General features: G+C 60.1%; 7 protein-coding genes across 7 annotated transcripts; 4 read left to right on the plus strand and 3 right to left on the minus strand.

The window, feature by feature from the left end:
- Positions 1 to 203: 203 nt before the first annotated feature.
- Positions 204 to 1,683, minus strand: COLE_05632 (uncharacterized protein; the record flags this gene model as incomplete). The annotated part of the gene is made up of 5 exons (XM_018425453.1): positions 204 to 520; positions 582 to 867; positions 910 to 1,219; positions 1,269 to 1,445; positions 1,484 to 1,683. 5 exons carry the CDS (start codon positions 1,681 to 1,683, stop codon positions 204 to 206), a joined length of 1,290 nt encoding a protein of 429 aa, XP_018277850.1.
- A 329-nt stretch (positions 1,684 to 2,012) lies between these two features.
- Positions 2,013 to 2,402, minus strand: COLE_05633 (uncharacterized protein; the record flags this gene model as incomplete). Its single annotated transcript, XM_018419404.2, has 1 exon — positions 2,013 to 2,402. One exon carries the CDS (start codon positions 2,400 to 2,402, stop codon positions 2,013 to 2,015), a length of 390 nt encoding a protein of 129 aa, XP_018277851.1.
- A 635-nt stretch (positions 2,403 to 3,037) lies between these two features.
- COLE_05634 (uncharacterized protein) lies at positions 3,038 to 4,043 on the plus strand (the record flags this gene model as incomplete). The annotated part of the gene is made up of 4 exons (XM_018423552.2): positions 3,038 to 3,138; positions 3,182 to 3,308; positions 3,402 to 3,615; positions 3,658 to 4,043. 4 exons carry the CDS (start codon positions 3,038 to 3,040, stop codon positions 4,041 to 4,043), a joined length of 828 nt encoding a protein of 275 aa, XP_018277852.1.
- A 1,542-nt stretch (positions 4,044 to 5,585) lies between these two features.
- On the plus strand, positions 5,586 to 7,835 carry COLE_05635 (uncharacterized protein; the record flags this gene model as incomplete). Its single annotated transcript, XM_018419405.2, has 1 exon — positions 5,586 to 7,835. The coding sequence occupies one exon, from the start codon at positions 5,586 to 5,588 to the stop codon at positions 7,833 to 7,835; it is 2,250 nt and encodes a 749-aa protein (XP_018277853.1).
- A 286-nt stretch (positions 7,836 to 8,121) lies between these two features.
- Positions 8,122 to 12,010, minus strand: COLE_05636 (uncharacterized protein; the record flags this gene model as incomplete). The annotated part of the gene is made up of 2 exons (XM_018426760.2): positions 8,122 to 11,922; positions 11,981 to 12,010. 2 exons carry the CDS (start codon positions 12,008 to 12,010, stop codon positions 8,122 to 8,124), a joined length of 3,831 nt encoding a protein of 1,276 aa, XP_018277854.1.
- Positions 12,011 to 12,440: 430 nt separating this feature from the next.
- On the plus strand, positions 12,441 to 13,567 carry COLE_05637 (uncharacterized protein; the record flags this gene model as incomplete). The annotated part of the gene is made up of 3 exons (XM_018423553.2): positions 12,441 to 12,706; positions 12,786 to 12,888; positions 12,986 to 13,567. The coding sequence occupies 3 exons, from the start codon at positions 12,441 to 12,443 to the stop codon at positions 13,565 to 13,567; spliced, it is 951 nt and encodes a 316-aa protein (XP_018277855.1).
- Positions 13,568 to 14,679: 1,112 nt separating this feature from the next.
- Positions 14,680 to 16,653, plus strand: COLE_05638 (uncharacterized protein; the record flags this gene model as incomplete). The annotated part of the gene is made up of 1 exon (XM_018425454.2): positions 14,680 to 16,653. The coding sequence occupies one exon, from the start codon at positions 14,680 to 14,682 to the stop codon at positions 16,651 to 16,653; it is 1,974 nt and encodes a 657-aa protein (XP_018277856.2).
- Between the last annotated feature and the right edge of the window lie 131 nt (positions 16,654 to 16,784).

The raw sequence follows: 16,784 nt of genomic DNA on the forward strand, positions 1-16,784 counted from the left end.
ACCATTCGCTGCATCTACAGACTCCCGGTGCAGCTTGCGCTATCAGGTCTGGCCTGGCCGAGGCGCTCACTCATCGCGCTCTGCGACCGAGTAGAGGGTACTTGCGTGCACGACGTACGCTCCACTCACACCTCACCTTCCCCTGTCAACCTACTGATCTAACGAGATACCCTTTCAAGGTGCCTCCAGGATCCTCCCACCCTTCACGCGTCTACCTTGACCTCCTCGCTGTCCGGTGCTGTGGACTCTTCAGGAGCAGGTGCCTCTGGCTCTGGCGCCTCCTCCGCAGCAGGTGTAGCAGAAGTTGGTGCGGCTGCCGCGGAAGTGTCATTGTTGGTAGGAGACATGGTGGCCTCGGCCTTGTCTGCCTTGTCGGCTGAACCGTTGGCAGCCGAGGAACCGCCCCCCTCGCTCCGGTTGATGAACTCAAACCACTCCTTCATGAGCTTCTCAGCGCGCGAGGTGATCTTTAGCTCGTCGTCGCGTGGAACGTTCGTGAGGGCAGCGATCTTCTTCATGACTGCGAGTTAGGTGGCGCGTTCGTGTGCAGTGACATGGTTGGGGACACCATGTTGACTCACCCTTGCCAATCTTGGAGAACTGCAGGTATTCGATCTTCATGTCGTCGTACTTCTCGATCGTCTTGAACAGATCGTCGTACTGGTCCATTTCAGACGCGGTCGGCACGCCCTTCTGGAGGAAGGCGCGCTGCAGCTTGTGCCGCCAGTCCTTGACCTTGACGGCCTCTGGGTCAGGGGACTCCTCGTCACCGGCGGCGGCGGGTGCTCCCTCCGATTTAGACTCGTCAGCCTTGTCGGTAGCCTTCGACTTGGGCTTGTCCGCCTTTGCCTTTGGCTTTTCCTCAGCCTTTGCTCGTCAGCTCCGCTCACGTGGGGTTAGTCAGCCCACCTTCTTGTTGACCTTGGGCTTCTTGGCCTCCTTCTTTGGTGCGGGAGCGGCGCGCTTTCGCTTCTTGCCTGCCGGCTCCCCCTCTTCGCCCTCCTCCTCCTCCAACTCGTCAACGTCTTCCTCCGCCTCGGCTTCGGCCTGCTCCCGCTCGCGGCGATACTCCTCCTGCGCCTGGTCCCAGTCACTCGGGTCCAATGCGGTTTCGTACGCCTCGCGCAAGTTGCCCGCGGCCTTGCGGTGGCCCTCGTTGAGGAAAGCCTGGATCTGGTGCTTCTTCAGAGGCTGAATCTCTTTCGGAGGGAGCCAAGAGCTGTCGTGTCAGCATGGAACTCCGTTCAACTGGCGTTTCCTTCACTCACTAGTCGCCGACGGGGAAGAACTGCGCGCACTGGAACGCCGGATTCTTGGGCCGCAAGGCCAGTACGTTGGCAGGCAGGTTCTCGGGGTCGGTAATCTGCTGGTCAGCGGGCTGCGCGAGAGACGCGAGGGAAGACAACCCCATGATCGGGACCGCGAAGGGATACGCACGCGAGCAGCTGTTGGGGCGTCAGTATCTGGTCAAGAAGTGCAGTACTCACGCCAGGGAGGGAAGCCTCGCAGACGCGCGAGGACAATGTCTCCGTACTCGAACTTTGCGACCTCTTGAGCGACAGGGGCTGCCTTCTTGCCGCCACCGGCAGACTTGCGGGGCTTGGCAGCGGCGCCTCCACGCTTTGATGATGTCTGGTCGGCGCCGTCGACGATGGCAACGACAGGGTTGGCTTCCTCGGACATGGCGGCTGCAAGTGTGAGTAAAGAAGCAAGGAAGGCAGTAGTCAGGTGGGGGTTGGGATGAGCGACGCGTACTTATGCGTTGTCAGAGGAAGGAAGGCTTGAAGGTCAAGAGGTTGGGGGATTGATGGGGAGGGCGAGTGAAGGATTTGTGTTTGAGGTGTTGTTGACGCGGTGACGTGCGAGAGGATTAAAGAGCAGTTAGATGGGCCTGAGCAAGGCGCGAGAGAGTGGGTTAGCAACAGGTAAGAGAGGGGGAGTATCGGGGAGTGGAGAAGTGGAGAAGCGGAGGGCGCGTGCGTTGAGGATGGAGGTGAGGGAGGGCGCACGCATCATCTAGGTGGAGGCCGAACGCGTCGGTGGTGCGGGTGTAATTTGATGGATGCAATGGAGGGGCGAGTGGATGGATGGAGTGATGGAGGGGTGGATGATGTCAACTTACTGGATGAAAGGATGGATGAACGGGCTGGAGGGATGGATGGATGGAGGAAATGGATGGATGGGTGTCGGCGGGCAGGAGACTGATGGTGAGAGTGAGGTGAAGAATGGAGAGGAAGGAGGAGATGGGATAGGGATAGGGGATATGGTGGGATGGAGCGGTCGGTAAGAGATGACGGAGTGACCTCGGCCTGCCTCAGCCCTGTTTCTCCTCGTCTTGTGGCCCTCTGGCCTCTGGCCTCTGGGCTTGTGGCCTCGAAGCGTGTCTTGAGAATGACCTGCATGTGGCCTGCATGGCCTGTTTACCTTTTGTGGGGTGAGGGTTTGGCTGACTGCTCGACTCTGGCTCCGGCTCTTGCCCCGGCGCTTCGCTGACCGCCTCTTGGTGCCTCGATCGCTTGCCGACCGTGGCGACTGTGATCAGGTGCGCCATGCCTCACGCCTCATTCGATGCCGCTCTTACTATTTGATGATCAACTCGATGCTCGGCGTATGGCCCGTATCCCCGTCCTCGACTCTCAAGGGAACAAGAAATGAGCCATTTGAGAGCTTCTCTGCCGCTAATACGCTAATACCAATTCCCGCCAATTCCATTGTGCTGCCCTCGCTGGCTTGTTCCTAATAGTCAATACCAACTCATCCATCACCCCTGATGGCGGCGTCACCTGCCACTAACGGCAACTGATCTCCACCAAGCGGCGTTATATGCAGGGTGCACATTTCGCCGCGCATTCCTATTTTCTGTTTGCTTAGGCACACCAGTAACGCATTTCCGTCACAGCTCCTACCTGATCGCAATAGGCGCCCTACCTATCCACCCGCCACCACGTCCATCGTCGTCACTCGTCGTGACGCGGTGACACCTCGAATCGCACCCTCACTTGCTCGCTCACTCTATCCCGCTCAAACCTCGCCGACAATGCGCTTCTCAGCAGTCGGCGCCTCCTCAGCACTCCTCGTGGCTACAGCTGCTTCGGCGTTCCGAGACTCATCCCCGCTCCTCGTCTGGTCCTCTGAACCGTACGTGATAAACCACACCTTCCTCCACCCCGACTAACAACAGAAACTATGCACTTGACGAGGCGCGCGCCGAGCTCACCTCGGGGGTAATCGGGGCCGACGCCGTGTTCGGATCTCTAGAGAGTCTCGGTTGTGACTGGGACTTGGCTGTCGTTGCGCGCGTAGACGAGGTGGGTGTCTGGCTTGGAAGGCAAGGGATGTGGCCTTCCTTCGCGACTATCGCAGCCCGTTGACACCTTGACTTGTGCTGAGCTAACCTGCAGCTTCACCAGACACAGATCAAGAAGACTTCTTTCCCCTTGGATTCCTCCAAAGCCGATCTCCACGTCCCTTACCTTATCCGACCAACACGCGAGGCACTCGACGCCAGCGTCCACTCGTGGGCGGACAAGTGCGGCGCTGCGCTGGCCACTGACTTTGCTTCCTCCGAGAATGGACAGCGGACCCTCGTCTACTTTAGCGCGGAGAACGGCAAGGGTGGGTCACCTGCCTTGGTGCATCGCCGCAAGCTGATCGCAGATATCACCCTTCCTCGCGACCTGCCCGAGCGCCACCTTGTGGTGCTGACCGGCACGCGCGATCTGAGCAGGCGCGAGCTCAAACGCCAGGTGTCGGTCGAAGAGCCGTTTGAGTCTGGCAAGGTGCCCGAGATCGTGTCGTCGCTCCCTTCTGTGACGCCCGAGTCTGAGGCATCCACAGCCGCCAAGAACAAGACGGACCCCGACGCGCCCAAGCATAACACGTACCTGACGACGCCGCTGATCACGGCCTTGCTCGTCACCTTTGGCATCTTCATTCCGATTGTTGTCATGAGTGTTAGCGCCCTCGCTTCAGTGCAGGTGCCGCCACGTCTGCTGGAGATTTCCAAGGCTCTGGCGGTCGACAAGACGCGCAAGGACCAGTAGACTGCGTGGGTGGGGGGTGCGTCGGCTGTGGCTGGCGGTAAGGTAGAATGTAGCAATGCATGTAGACTCGGTGGAAAACAGGTATGGCTGGTTGAAGCGTGGTAGGCACCCTCAACTACAGACGTCGTTGTTACGCAATACGCCAGTTGCCAGCCAGTGTGGGGTGTGTGAGGGGTGGGTTTTGAGACCATACAGACCATACAGACCATACAGACCATACAGACCATACAGACCATATAAAACCAAGCAGACGATGCAGAGCGGCTAGAGCGGATGCATGCGACATGAGACATGTGCATGCGTGCAAGCAAGGGATTGACGACTGAGGGTGTCGAGGTGTCTCGGACATGTCGACAGCCATGCATGTGGGAGGGAGGCATGGGAGATATGGGAGGCTGCACCGCCTCTGTCTTGACACAGGGCATGAGGCCGCGAGGAATGTGCCTCCCAAAATTGCAGCAAGCATAATTCTCCGTTATCCGTGATGCGCTGCCTGGGCCTGCTGCCCCTTGTTGATCCCATGATCCCATGACGGAGGGGTACATGGCTTGTTGCGGTGGCTTCATGGTCGATGGTTGGTGGGCATGGTGCACACCTCGCTTAGCACGAATGGAATGGTCACCAGCCTATGAATGGAATTGTCGCAGACGAGTGCGCAAACGAACGCATGTGCACAGAGTTGCGGATCAACCTCACACCCACCTGCGTCATCGACTTGATCAGTGGAAACGCCACCCTCACTGGATCACTGGCACCCACTACTCGTACAGTAGTCACGGCAACCAGCATACGTGTCTGTCTGTGCATACGATCGCTTGCTTGCTGACTCTCTCCTATCTCTCCACCTGCACTCTCCACTCACGCCACTCAGCAACAGTGGACCAGGCCTGAGGCATCCTCAACAAGCTCCAAGCTGAAAACGTTTCCGAGGTGCCTGTGGCTCGTCGACATTACCATCTTCTGCCTCCCTGGAACCTCATGTTTCCCTGATTATCCCACCCAGCACCCAGGGGGACCACGCACCACCAAAGGAACTTTGCAACTGCGCACTTTGCCCCCCTCAGTCAGCCTAGTCACCCCGCAGTTACTGCGCCAAGCCCCACCTTCCTTCCTTCATTGCATTGCATTGCATTGCATCTTTCTCTCTTTCTCTTTCTCTCTCTCTCTCTTTCTCACTCTTCTCGACGGTCACGGCACACGAAACGAGCTAGACTAGATCGGTACACAATCAACACACGACGACAAGGAGCATCGGCTGATCACCCGCTCGTGCCCATCATCCATCAACAACCGATCTCCAGTCTCCAGTCCTCAAGCTCGAGCAATCCGTTGTGCCGCTGGCATCGTCAAACAACAATCGCCGCTCACTCCTGGGCCCCCCAACTCACCAGCACAGCTTCCGGCCCATCACATCTCGCGGCATCACACTTCCTTCGTTGTGCATACTAGTTTCTCTCTGTAAGCATCTCTTTCTCTCTCTCTCTCTCTCTCTCTCTCTCTCTCTCACTCTCCTGCTATCCTCCCATCTGACCCCAGAGCACCATGCGCCCCTCCACACTGCTTGTGGCAGCTGCAACATTGCTGCTACCCACCACCTTCTCCGCCCCCTCCAACCTCTTCTCCCTCACAGAACTCGACACCCAACGCCCCGCTGGGCCACCAGGCAACGGCTCTGAGCCAGGCGAGGCACTCTACACCAACGCAGTCACATACTGCGCCGAGGCCAAAGCTGTCCTCGTCGACGAGTTCGACATCGCTTACTGGAAGGCTAACAATTCGGTTACCTTCGCTTTCAGCTTCGCATCCATCGAGCCCAACCTAAATGTCTCGGCATCCCTCTACCTCAACGCCTACGGCATGGCCATCTTCGACCAGGAGATCAATCTCTGCGAGCTCGTATCCGGTGTCCTCTGTCCCCTGCCCCAGGTCAACTTTACAGGTTTCGGCACATATCCCATGCCCGACAACATTCAGTCACAAATCCCCTCGATTGCCTGGACAGTGCCCAATCTCGAGGCATATGCGCGCGTCGAGCTCATCGATGTCTCCACTGGCGAGACAGCGGCCTGTCTTCAGGCCACACTATCAAACGGCTGGAGCACACAGTACAAGGGCGTCAAGTGGGGCACGGGCATGCTTACGCTCGCATCCGGCCTCGTGGGCCTCGCCCACGCAGCCATGGTCGATTCCATCTCACCCGCCATTTACCGCTGGTTTGACCTGCTCACACTTTTCCAAACAGCCGCGGCTGCTGGCCTCATGCACTTGAACTATCCCCTCGTGTTCAGCAACTTTGTGCAAAACTTCCGCTGGTCGCTTGGCCTGTTCTACAGCAGGCCGATGCAGGCTAGCATCACGGCCATGCGCAACAAGACGGGCGGCAAAATGCCAGGTGACGCATACGCCGACGTCCAGTACATCAACCGCCGCCTGTCGCCGTACAACATTGGCTCGTATTACTCCAATGCGGTCAACCTTACCAGCCTGCTGAACGACCCGTCCGGTCTTCCGAGCTTGGTCTCGACACTCAAGGCCGACAGCCCCTACGTTTCCGACACGCTCGCAAAGCGCGAGAAAATCCCCTCCCGCATTGACCAGGAGTACATGACCAACACCACCACGGGCATTCCCGTCTTTACAAACTCGATGGGCGTGACCCAGGCCAACGCGTACACGACCATCTTCTTCTTCTTCCTCGCCTTCCTGGCCATTTTCGCCGCTGTCCACGTCGTCCTCGGAGCTGTTGTCTGGCTTCTCTCGCGCTCCCGCAAAATCCGCTGGGCTACCCGCCTCCGCGACACTTGGTGGGACTTCTGCGCTGCCAACGCTCTCCGCTCCTGCCTCGTCTTCTTCCTCCCCATCTTCATCTTCGGCTTCTACCAGTGGAACATTGGCCGGAAGGACTCGGGCCTGACCGTCTTCTTCGCTGTCCTCGGTATCCTCCTCGTCGGCGTCCCGCTCCTGACTGTCTTTGTTCTCTCCGTCCTGCGCGCTCGCCGCCTCCGTACCGAGCCAGCCATCTCCCCCCTCTACACCGACTACCACTTCTACCACGCCGTCGGCGACGCAACCTACCGCCAGTACCGCCAGTCCTACCACTTCTGGTGGTTCGCCCCTGTGCTCCTTGGTATGGTTGCGAAGGCGGCCTTCATCGGCTTCGGGCAAGCCAACGCGTGGGCGCAGGTCATCGGCTGCGTCGTCGTCGAAGGCCTCACGCTCATCGCGCAGCTCTTCTGCCGCCCACACAAGGACAGGAAGGGTGACTGGCTCGGCGCCTTCCTCACCCTCGTGCGCCTGATCATCTTTGGCCTCCTCATCGCCTTCATCGAAGGCATGAAGGTTAAGCCTATCCCTCGCACCGTGATCGGCATCGTGCAGATCGCCGTCGTCGGCATCCCCACCGTGCTGCTGCTATTCGGCCTCTTCTTCAACGCGTTTTACGGCATCCTGTGGCGCCGCAACAAGGCCCGCGTCGAGGACGGCACCGCCCTCCGCCTCACTGCATCGCTCAACGAGAAGGCTCCCAGTGAGGAGGACAGCACGCTCCAGTCGCTCGACCCCGCATCCTACGGCGCAGGATACAAGAACGAGGGCTTTGGCGGCTACACCCCGCCAAATGACAGCCCGGCGCAGAACGCATACGACTCCGCCGCCTCCGGACACGGCGGTCTCCGCGACCCATACGACCCGCCCGGAAGAGTATCGGACGATTACACGCCCTACAACTACCGCCAGAGTTACCATGACCCTTACGCCCCCGGCGTCACCGGCGTCCACGGCCGCGCCGGTTGAAGACAATGACTCGCACCTAGACTGTTATGGCTCACTCTCCTTGTCACAGTACAACTATCAATAGACATCGCACTAGACCTCTCTTCCTGTACCACACACTCGTTGACACACCCACCGCAGTCATGGCCTAAATGACTGGATGTATCAGTAATGCTTCCTCGAACAATATTGGCACCCGCTACAGCAGAGATCGATATTGTCAGTCGTATTCAAGCGCCGTCCATGTGCCCTTCTCTGCTCATGCCGATGCATTGCTCATTTCATGCTAGATGTTGACTTTTCGTTATTAGTAGCGGCCAGGACGGTTGACAATCTCGAGGATCGCGTCGCGCGCCTGCTCGACGCTCTCAGCGTCGCCCGTAATGGTGATGAGGTCGTCGTCCTTGCCGACGGTGATGTCCGCGCCCGTGTCGGAACGCAGGCGCGAGATGGTCGCGCCCTTTGCGCCAATGATGCGTGGGAACGCGGAACGGGGAAGGCCGGTGAGGAGGCCGACGTGTGTGGCAGCCTGGGCGGCAGCCAGCGCGCGCTCAAGCACCGCCGCGGCGCGCTCCAAGTCGTCCTCCTTGGCGCGGACGACCCAGTCGAGGTCGCCCTCGGGCGCGTCGGCGTAGTTGTCGCGCACCTCCCACGCGTACGCCTCGTCCTCGGCCTGGTCGATGCGTGCCGTCTTGGCGCCCGCGTCGTCGGTGCGCGCGTGCGTCGGCTTGGGCGGCGCATTCGGGAGCGTCACAAACGCACCCGTGCCGCGGATCTGGCGGATCAGGTTCGGCTGCTCCGCGATCGCGTGGTAGTACTTCGCAGGGATAGAGATGGTGCGCGTCGCAAGGTCGCCACCGCCACCACGGGCGCCGCGCGGCGCACCGCGCTCAGGCGAGGGCTGCGCAAGTACCTCGGCAGCCTTGGCGACGGCCTCCTTCGTGCCGATGACCTTGACGATGTCGCCCTCGTCGCACGACAGCTCGTCCTTGTTGTCAATGTCGCCGACAGAGCTGTACTGGCGCGAGCCGGGGAAGTGGATGGTCGCGCCCGTACGCCGCTGCAGGTCTTGCAGCGCCGAGCCGCCGCGCCCGATCTTGCTCGCGTGCTGCGCCGCAGGCACAGCAACGCCGCGCGTGATGGTGCTCTTGAGCTGGGACACCTCCTTCTCCAGAGCCGCCTGGATCGCCTTGACGACCTTGGCGTCACCACGAAGGCGGACCTGGTCGGGCTTGTCGTCGCCCTGCTTGGGGAACGTTACGAGGCCAGACTGCTTGAACGCCTCGGCGGGGCCGCCAGCCTCCGAGATGAGGTCACGGAGCTTCTGCCCGTCCTGGCCGATCAAAGTACGATGGTACTTGGGGTCGATGGTCAGAGTAACGTTGATCTCATCGCCAAACTCCTTGACAAGCTCAAGAACAGCAGCCTTGGCAGCGGTGATGGCCTTCTTGTCGCCGCGCACAGTGACAGTAGTCTTGCCATCCTCGCCAGCACTCTTGTCAATGTCGATCTGCGCGTTCGTCTCGTCCTTGATGCCGTTGATAGTAGCGCCCGACTTGCCGACGATGAAAGCAACAGCCTTCTGGGGAACGGTGAACGACGCCGACTGGCGCGACTCAGCCTCGAAGGCCGCAGCCTCGAGAAGCTCAGCCTTGGCCTGGGCTACACCCTTCTTGCCACCGCGAATGGTGACCTCGTCAGGCTTCTGGTCCTTGCCGTCGCGCGGGAACGAGAGTTTAACGCCGTATTTCTCCTCGAGACGGATAGCGTACTTGCCACCCGAACCGATGAGCGCAGGCTGGATCTCACGCTTGATCTTGACGATCTCGGTAGTCTCGTCCTCAAGCTTCTCGATCTGGGCCTGGATGCGACGTTTGGCCTCCTTGACAGCCTCCTTGCGGCCGACAATCTTGCAGTGCGCAACTGGCTTCTTGCCCTTTTTAACCTCGGCGGCGTCATCAAAGTTGACCTTGACACCGAGGGTCTCGCGGAGCTTGTTGATCGCCGAGCCAGCCTGGCCCACGAGGTGCGGCACGTGCTTCTTGTCAACGTCGAACTCCGCGGTATAGCCGTTGATAATGTCGTCGTTCTTGGCATCCTCGACAATCTGCTTGATCTGCGCAACGACGCGGTCGACCTCGGAAGAGGGACCACGGACGACGACAACATCCTCGGCGTCGCCCTTAGCCTTGGCGCCGACGCGGACGTTGACGAGCTGGTCCTCGCCAATGAGCGCGTTCAGAACAGTGCCGCCCTGGCCAATGATGGCTCGGTGCCACTTCTTGTCCACATCGAGATTCTCGGTCTTGACATCGGCAGCGCCCTTGGCAAGCTCCTCAAGCGCGGCGGCCGCTGCCCCAACTGCCTCCTTGAGTTTGGCGTCGCGCTGCTTCTTGTCTGCGGGTAGCTCGACGCCGTTGTAAACTACAGAAACGTCGCCATCGTCCGAGTCCGAGGGGGGGAAGACAGTAGTGACGGAATGGGCAGACTCAAACTGGGCAATCTTGGTACCCTTCTTGCCGATCAGGAGCGAGTGCACAGCGGGGTCGACGTGAACAGTAGTAATGGCAGCAGGGGGAACTGCCTTCACAGCGGCGAGAACATCGTCGCGAGCCTTGGTGACCTCGTCCTTGTTCTCGCCAACAACGTCAATGACAACCTTGCCCGTCTCCATGATCTCGTGCTTGGGAGCATAGACCTTGACCTGGCTGTACTTGTTGCCGATGCTCTTGAGGCGCGAGGAACGCTGGAGGAAACGAGCAACTTTCTTGGCGTGAGGCACGGGGTCGTTGGTGTTAACGCGCGAAATGGCGACGACATCAACCGTCTCGACGGCAACGGCCTCGGCCTTGGACATGGCAAGCTCAATGGCCTTGAGAAGACCAGACTGGGGCCCACGCATCATCACCTGCTCATTGGGATCCGATGCAGGCGGGAGGTCAATAATGCAGCCAGTCTTCTCGAGAATGTCGTCGGCAGCCTCGCCTATGAGGTAGCGGTGCTGACGCTTGGGAACGACAATGCCGAACTCCTTTAAAGTGCCAACAAGGTCCTCGTACTGGCGATTGATGGCTGCGACGACGGCCTTGACCTTCTCCTTGTCGCCCTTGACCTTGATAGAGACATCCTTGGGGGTGGCATCCTCGTCCTCGTCATCCTGAATGGCGCGCCAGACAGCGGGAGGGGGAACATGAATCTTGACCTCGCCCTCGCCAAGCTCCTCCTCAAGGCGGCGGGCGTTGGCGCCACGCGGACCGTTGATGAACGGGTAGTACTTGGACGGGATATTCTTAACAGTAGCGGAACCCTGCGAGATGCGGTGCGAGATGTGACCAAGAAGCTTGAGCTTGGCATCGTTGGCCGCCGCGCCCGTTCCGGAGATAGTGATCGTAACATGAGGCTCCTCGGGCTCGTCATCCGAGTCATAGTCCTCGCCGGCGGCCTCGCGGGCCTCGCGGGCGGTGCGGGCGTCCCACTCGGGCAGCGTGTCGCGACGGGGAATATCAATCTTGGTCCCAGTCTCGTCCGTGATGGCCTTGAGAGTGGCACCCTTGGGGCCGATGATAGTACCGATAGTAGAGATGGGGACCTCGACCTCGAGCGTGACAGGCTTGCTAAGGCCGCGCTCGATGATCTGGCGGGCGAGCGCGAGACGCTTCGGGTCGGCGGCCTTGATGTGGAACTGCTTGAGGTTGGTGGACATTTGCGTCGACGACTCGACAACAGCACCAGTCTGGTCGTGAACCTTCTTCATCGTCTCCGTCACAGCCTTGCCCGTGGCGAGCTCGTTGGCGGGGATGGTGAATGACTCGGTGTACGGGTGGGAGCCGGCGGTAGCGTGGCCAACACGACCAAGGCCACCGGGCGCCATGGGCTTCTTGGTGCTGGGCTTGATGGCCGGAGCCTTGGACCAGGCAGACAGAGCGGGGCGGGCCTTGCCGTCGGCCTTGACGGCTGAGGGAGCGAGCGTGGGGAACGCATCCTCAGACGTGTCGAGGCCGTTCGCACCAGAGGCCGAGACGGGAGTAGACGACTTGGGACGGGGCGGGGCTGGCGCGTTGCCGCCAAGGGACGGGAACGGGTCGGGGGCACCCTCAAGCTGGTGCCTCTGTAGAGTTAGTTAGAGACAACGCAAGCGGTGAGGTGACAAGAGAGGGCAGGCGCACCTTCTGCAGCTCGGCAGCGGAGAGAGCCATGTTGCAAGCCGTTATGCGTTGTAGCGAAGTAACCAAAACCAAAAGACGGAGGGACCGAGTGCGCTGGAGTGAGAGCGCGCAGGTACCTGATGAATGTCGAGGAGGAGACGAGGATAAGACAAGGAGACGGAGGATTGAAAGAAGAGAAGAGAGAGAAGAGATGTGATGGAAGAGATCTGGCTCCTGGCTGGCGGCCGGCGTACGGGCGGACGGTGGACGCGCCAGCACATCACTCAGGCCGGATTGGACGGAACCAAATTCGTATGCCGGCCGGAGAGGCACCCACGTGATCTCATGGGAGATGGGAGATGACGCAAGGCAGCGGATCGGCGGAAGCCAAACAACCCCAACTACTTAAGTATTCCTGTTCCGCACACAACAATCGCATCCATCTCTTCATTCACCACTTCACCATCTCTTTATTCCCATCATGCCTCCAACTCCTCCAGAGCCTCAGCGTCTTCCACTGCCCCCCAAGTTTGCTCATTTCCCCCGACAGTCGTGGGACGGCAGCTTGTGGGGCGGCCGCATCTGCTTTGGCTGGCCCGACTTCGCACCGTCCGAATACAAGCTCATGGCAATGTGGGCTGGTCGTGCCGCAAGTCTGCGTGTGACCGAGTGCTTTGAAAAGGGAGACCCCTCAGCGGTCACAGATCTGGACTTTTGCCTCGCCGTACTTGACAAGACCTTCGAACTGTGAGTGTTGGCGGGACAACCCCCCTTCCTGCCCCTCCCCCTGGGGGCTCCTGCCCCAGCGCCCCTCCCTGACGCGCAGTAAGTGGTACTTTGAGGATGTGTTCTGCTCTCTCGGGCGCGAATACACTACGGATGAGTGGATCGCGTATACCAACACGCTCATTGGCATGGTCTACACCTTCGTGAGTATCTCGTGGCTTGCAATGCTCTGCCTCCAGCGTTTGCCCCCCTTGTCCACCGCCGTCTCATATCCGCAGATCCGCAAGCGCTTACCCATAGTGCTGTGACCAAGTCGACGACAGGTTCCCCAACAACACCCTCACAGACTCCCGCCACTACCCCACAATCTTTTACCGCATCCGAGAGGAGCTCAGCGGCGCCTGGGTCGAGGGCAATGAAAGCTGGGGTTCTCCGCCCCCCATCGACCATTCCTACACCAACGACTACTTGCTGCCCTACCTCCCGGACCGGTCCACGCTCCCGCCTCGCCCCTTCCGCATCCTGGACGAGAGCGCGGACGTCATCTGGCTCGACGTCAACGGGGAGGAGATTGCCGAGCCGACGGCAGAGGAGCAGGCCGCGTACCGGGCGCAGATTGCGCACATTCGCATCGGCGACTCGGCGCCTCGTGTCCACGTCTCGCCGACACGCAGCAGCGTCTCGGCCGCCAGCACGATCCTGTTGACGCCACAGGGACCCGGCAAGGAAGCGGCAACACAGTCGTATATCTACGCGGAAGAAGACTCGCCGTCAAAGCACAAGGGCGGGCGGGCGCCTGCCATGTTGTCGGGGTCCCCGCCGAATGATCCGCAGGATAACCAAGCCTCTTCATACCGTCGTCTGTACCGTGACGTGATCTAGCGCTTAGCGTCACAAGTTCTCGCCAATCGCCGGGGGGGCCCATCAAGGTCATGTACGTCCCACGGGCCACATCCGTAGTTCTCAGACTCCTCCTCCGATCTCCAAAGCTGTGTACTTTCGTCATGTATGTCTTTGCAGGTTTTCTGAACATGTCACTACCTACTGGCTGAGCCAGGCGTCCTCCAAGCTTTGCCAACTCGTCCAGCGCATCGTGCAGTGACAAACGGACGGCCGAGCCGAGAGGGGGAGAGGATTCAAAGCCCCAGTCTGAGCCTGTGCCCTCACACGACGATGAGTGTGCGGGAAGATAGAGGACTCCAGATTCCAGATGAACTGACGCCCCTGCGCCCGCAATCGTCAGAAGCCGCCACAAGCAGTCACAATCGTCAGAGGCCACCACCGCGGGTGTGTGGGAAGGTAGAGGCCTCCATATCACAGATGAACCGACCAGATCACAGCCAACCGCCACCCCAACGCCCGCAATCGTCAGATCAAAGTGTACCGGCGCCTGTAAGCCCGCATCGCTAATCGTCCGAAGCCGCTACGACCAGTCGCAATCGTCAGAAGCCACCGCGACGAGTGTGTGTGAATGTAGAGGCCTCAAGCAATCCTCAGAAGCAAGCTCACGTCCTTACATCGGTGCCCCCGCCTTGTTCCCAGCGCCGCAAGCCCGGATACGAGCTTCGAAGGCCCGAAGCATCCCTCTAGTTCACACTACGATATGTGTGTGCGGTAGATCTCTAGACATCATCGTAATACGCGCCAAGATCCATGATATCACCCTTAAGACATCTGCACTGCACTTGCATCTACGGCCTTCCGATTGCTTGTTAGATCTACGCCCTTCTCAGACATCCCCGGCCTCAAGTTGGATCTAGTGCGCCCTCGAGTCGATATATATAGAGGCTACCCGAACGCCCAGCGGTCGTTCACTTCCGTCTCATCTCCTCTTTACACGTCTCGTCTCCTCGTTACAAGCTACCCAAACGCCCAGCGGTTGTTCACTTCGCCTCATCTCTTCTTTACAAGTCTCGTCTGCTCTTTACTATGGTACGTTCTGAGGACCATAGCAAACGCCTACTGATGCCCAGTCCTTCACCCCTGCTACGCCTATGGCTGATGCCCTCCTGCGCCTCAAGCCGCAGCCGATCCGCTGGGCTGGCAAGGGAACAAAGGCCTCCGAGCCCAAGACGAGCATGGTTTCCCCCCAGCCCCGGGCGGGCAAGGGCAAAGGGGGTGGCAAGGCAAACCTGCGCGACGATCCCAAGAGCATTGTGGTAACCATGGTCCGGGCCCTCTGCGTTGCGCGGAGCGGAGAGGAGGCTGAAGCTGGCACAGGCAAGTCATACCGTAGACCTCTGGTTCTAACGCTAGCACTACCAGTAAACTCATCCTACTTGCGGCTTGTGCCGGACCTCAGCGCGAGGAAGGCTCTCAAAAGAGTTATCAACCTGGTCAAGGCATTCCGTGAGAGCCAGGAGACACTTGGCCCGGCTTGTGATGCTTTCAACAGGTTGATGCCGGGCGGAGATGTGCCACGTTCAAGGTCTGGCAAGCTATACTTCTTCGAGTCCCATGTTGAGAGCGACACTGTTGCAGATGCTGAAGTTATCATGGCGTTCCTGCTGAAGACATCTGTCTTTCAGAAGGCTTTCCGTGACTACGACGACCACCACAGGGACGACCACCACGGGGACGACCACCACGGGGACGACCGCCACGGGGACGACCGCCACGGGGACGACCGCCACGCCACAGTGTGCCACCTCCACAGCCAGATTGAGGTGGCATATGTCAACTGGGCCAATGAGCTAGCTCGGGCTTACATTGACATCGGCATGACAAGCTACCCCGCCCTGCAAGGTGTAGGAGATCTTCGGACCAAGCCCAAGACGACGCTCCTGGGTGACATTGTGGAAGTAAAGCGTGGGTCTGTAGATCTGGGGGCCTTGGACCACGCGGAGCTTGACGTCATCTTGGTCAAGAAGCACCCTCGGGACCGCTCAAAGATCTCATACACGGCCTCCCACAAGGCCTCATATGACGACACGTACGAGTTCGAGGACACCGACACCGACACGTACGACGACGACCCCGGCGTGTGGGCTATTGCCGATGACACCTGTATTTCCCTGCCCTCCGACCTCGTCCCCCTTGCCAACATGATCTTGGAGCCTCCTGCCTATGGGTGGGCCACTGGTTGTCCCGGTGGCAAGTTGACACATGGGCGTGCCATCATCGCAACCAACATTGAGACGGAGCAACGTGGTGGCCAGCGAGGAAGCTCCATCCACTTTTCCCCCGCCATTGATCTTTTCCAGCTTTCTCCCTCATGGCTCGGCCGCTCTGAAGACCTAGGAGGTCTTGATGGGATCTTGTTCCCCAGCAAGGATGACAACGCCGAGGTGTCTGGATCGGAGCTTCATCTGGTGACAATCATTGCCGCAAGGCTTCTGGAGCACCTGAAGAGGCGGACACCTGCGCCGTGGCCCTCTGCTCAGTCCCCCGTCCCCCTCACACCTCAACAAGTCCGAAATGACACCCAGGGTCTCCGTCCTCGCCCCGCGAGGCCCCCGCCTGCGCCCCGCACAGCGCCCCGCCCAGCTCAGCAAGCCCGCAATCTCCGTCCTCCCCCCCTGGGCGCAGCTCAGCAGGCCCGCGGCCTCCGTCCTCCCCCCCCAGCCACAGCTCAGCAAGCCCGCGGCCTCCGTCCTCCCCCCTCCAGCGCAACTCAGCAAGCCCGCGGTCCCCGCCCTCCTCCCACCCCGGGGCAGCCAGCGCCCAGACCCCACGCAGCTCGGGACCTTCAAGTTCTCCGTCCTCGTCCCCAGCCCCCATCAGCGGCCGACACGCCGGCAGTCATTGTGCATTCCGCCGCCCCGGAACCAGCCCTTGTGGTCCACCCAGGGGGGCCAGCGACGCCCGGCCCCCGCCCAGCTACGCCGTCACCCCCTTCCACACCCCCTGCTCAAATCACCTCGGATTGGACCACAGTGGTCAAGCGGCGCTCAGCACGCAATCTGCGCAAGGTCTCTCCATCGCCTTCGCCTGCGCCCAAAGCACCTAGCCGGCCTAGGGATAGGTAACGTAGTGCTAGGGTGGTGATGAAACTGGATGTGGCATGAAAGTGGTTGCCCTCGCGGTGCCGGGCGTATTTTGAAGATAACGATAGGCCAGGACCACCTTCCATCTCGGCCATCTCCGTGCCGGATACACG

This window comes from Cutaneotrichosporon oleaginosum (genome assembly GCF_008065305.1).
Source record: "Cutaneotrichosporon oleaginosum strain ATCC 20508 chromosome Unknown ATCC20508_contig05, whole genome shotgun sequence".
Taxonomy (NCBI): domain Eukaryota; kingdom Fungi; phylum Basidiomycota; class Tremellomycetes; order Trichosporonales; family Trichosporonaceae; genus Cutaneotrichosporon; species Cutaneotrichosporon oleaginosum.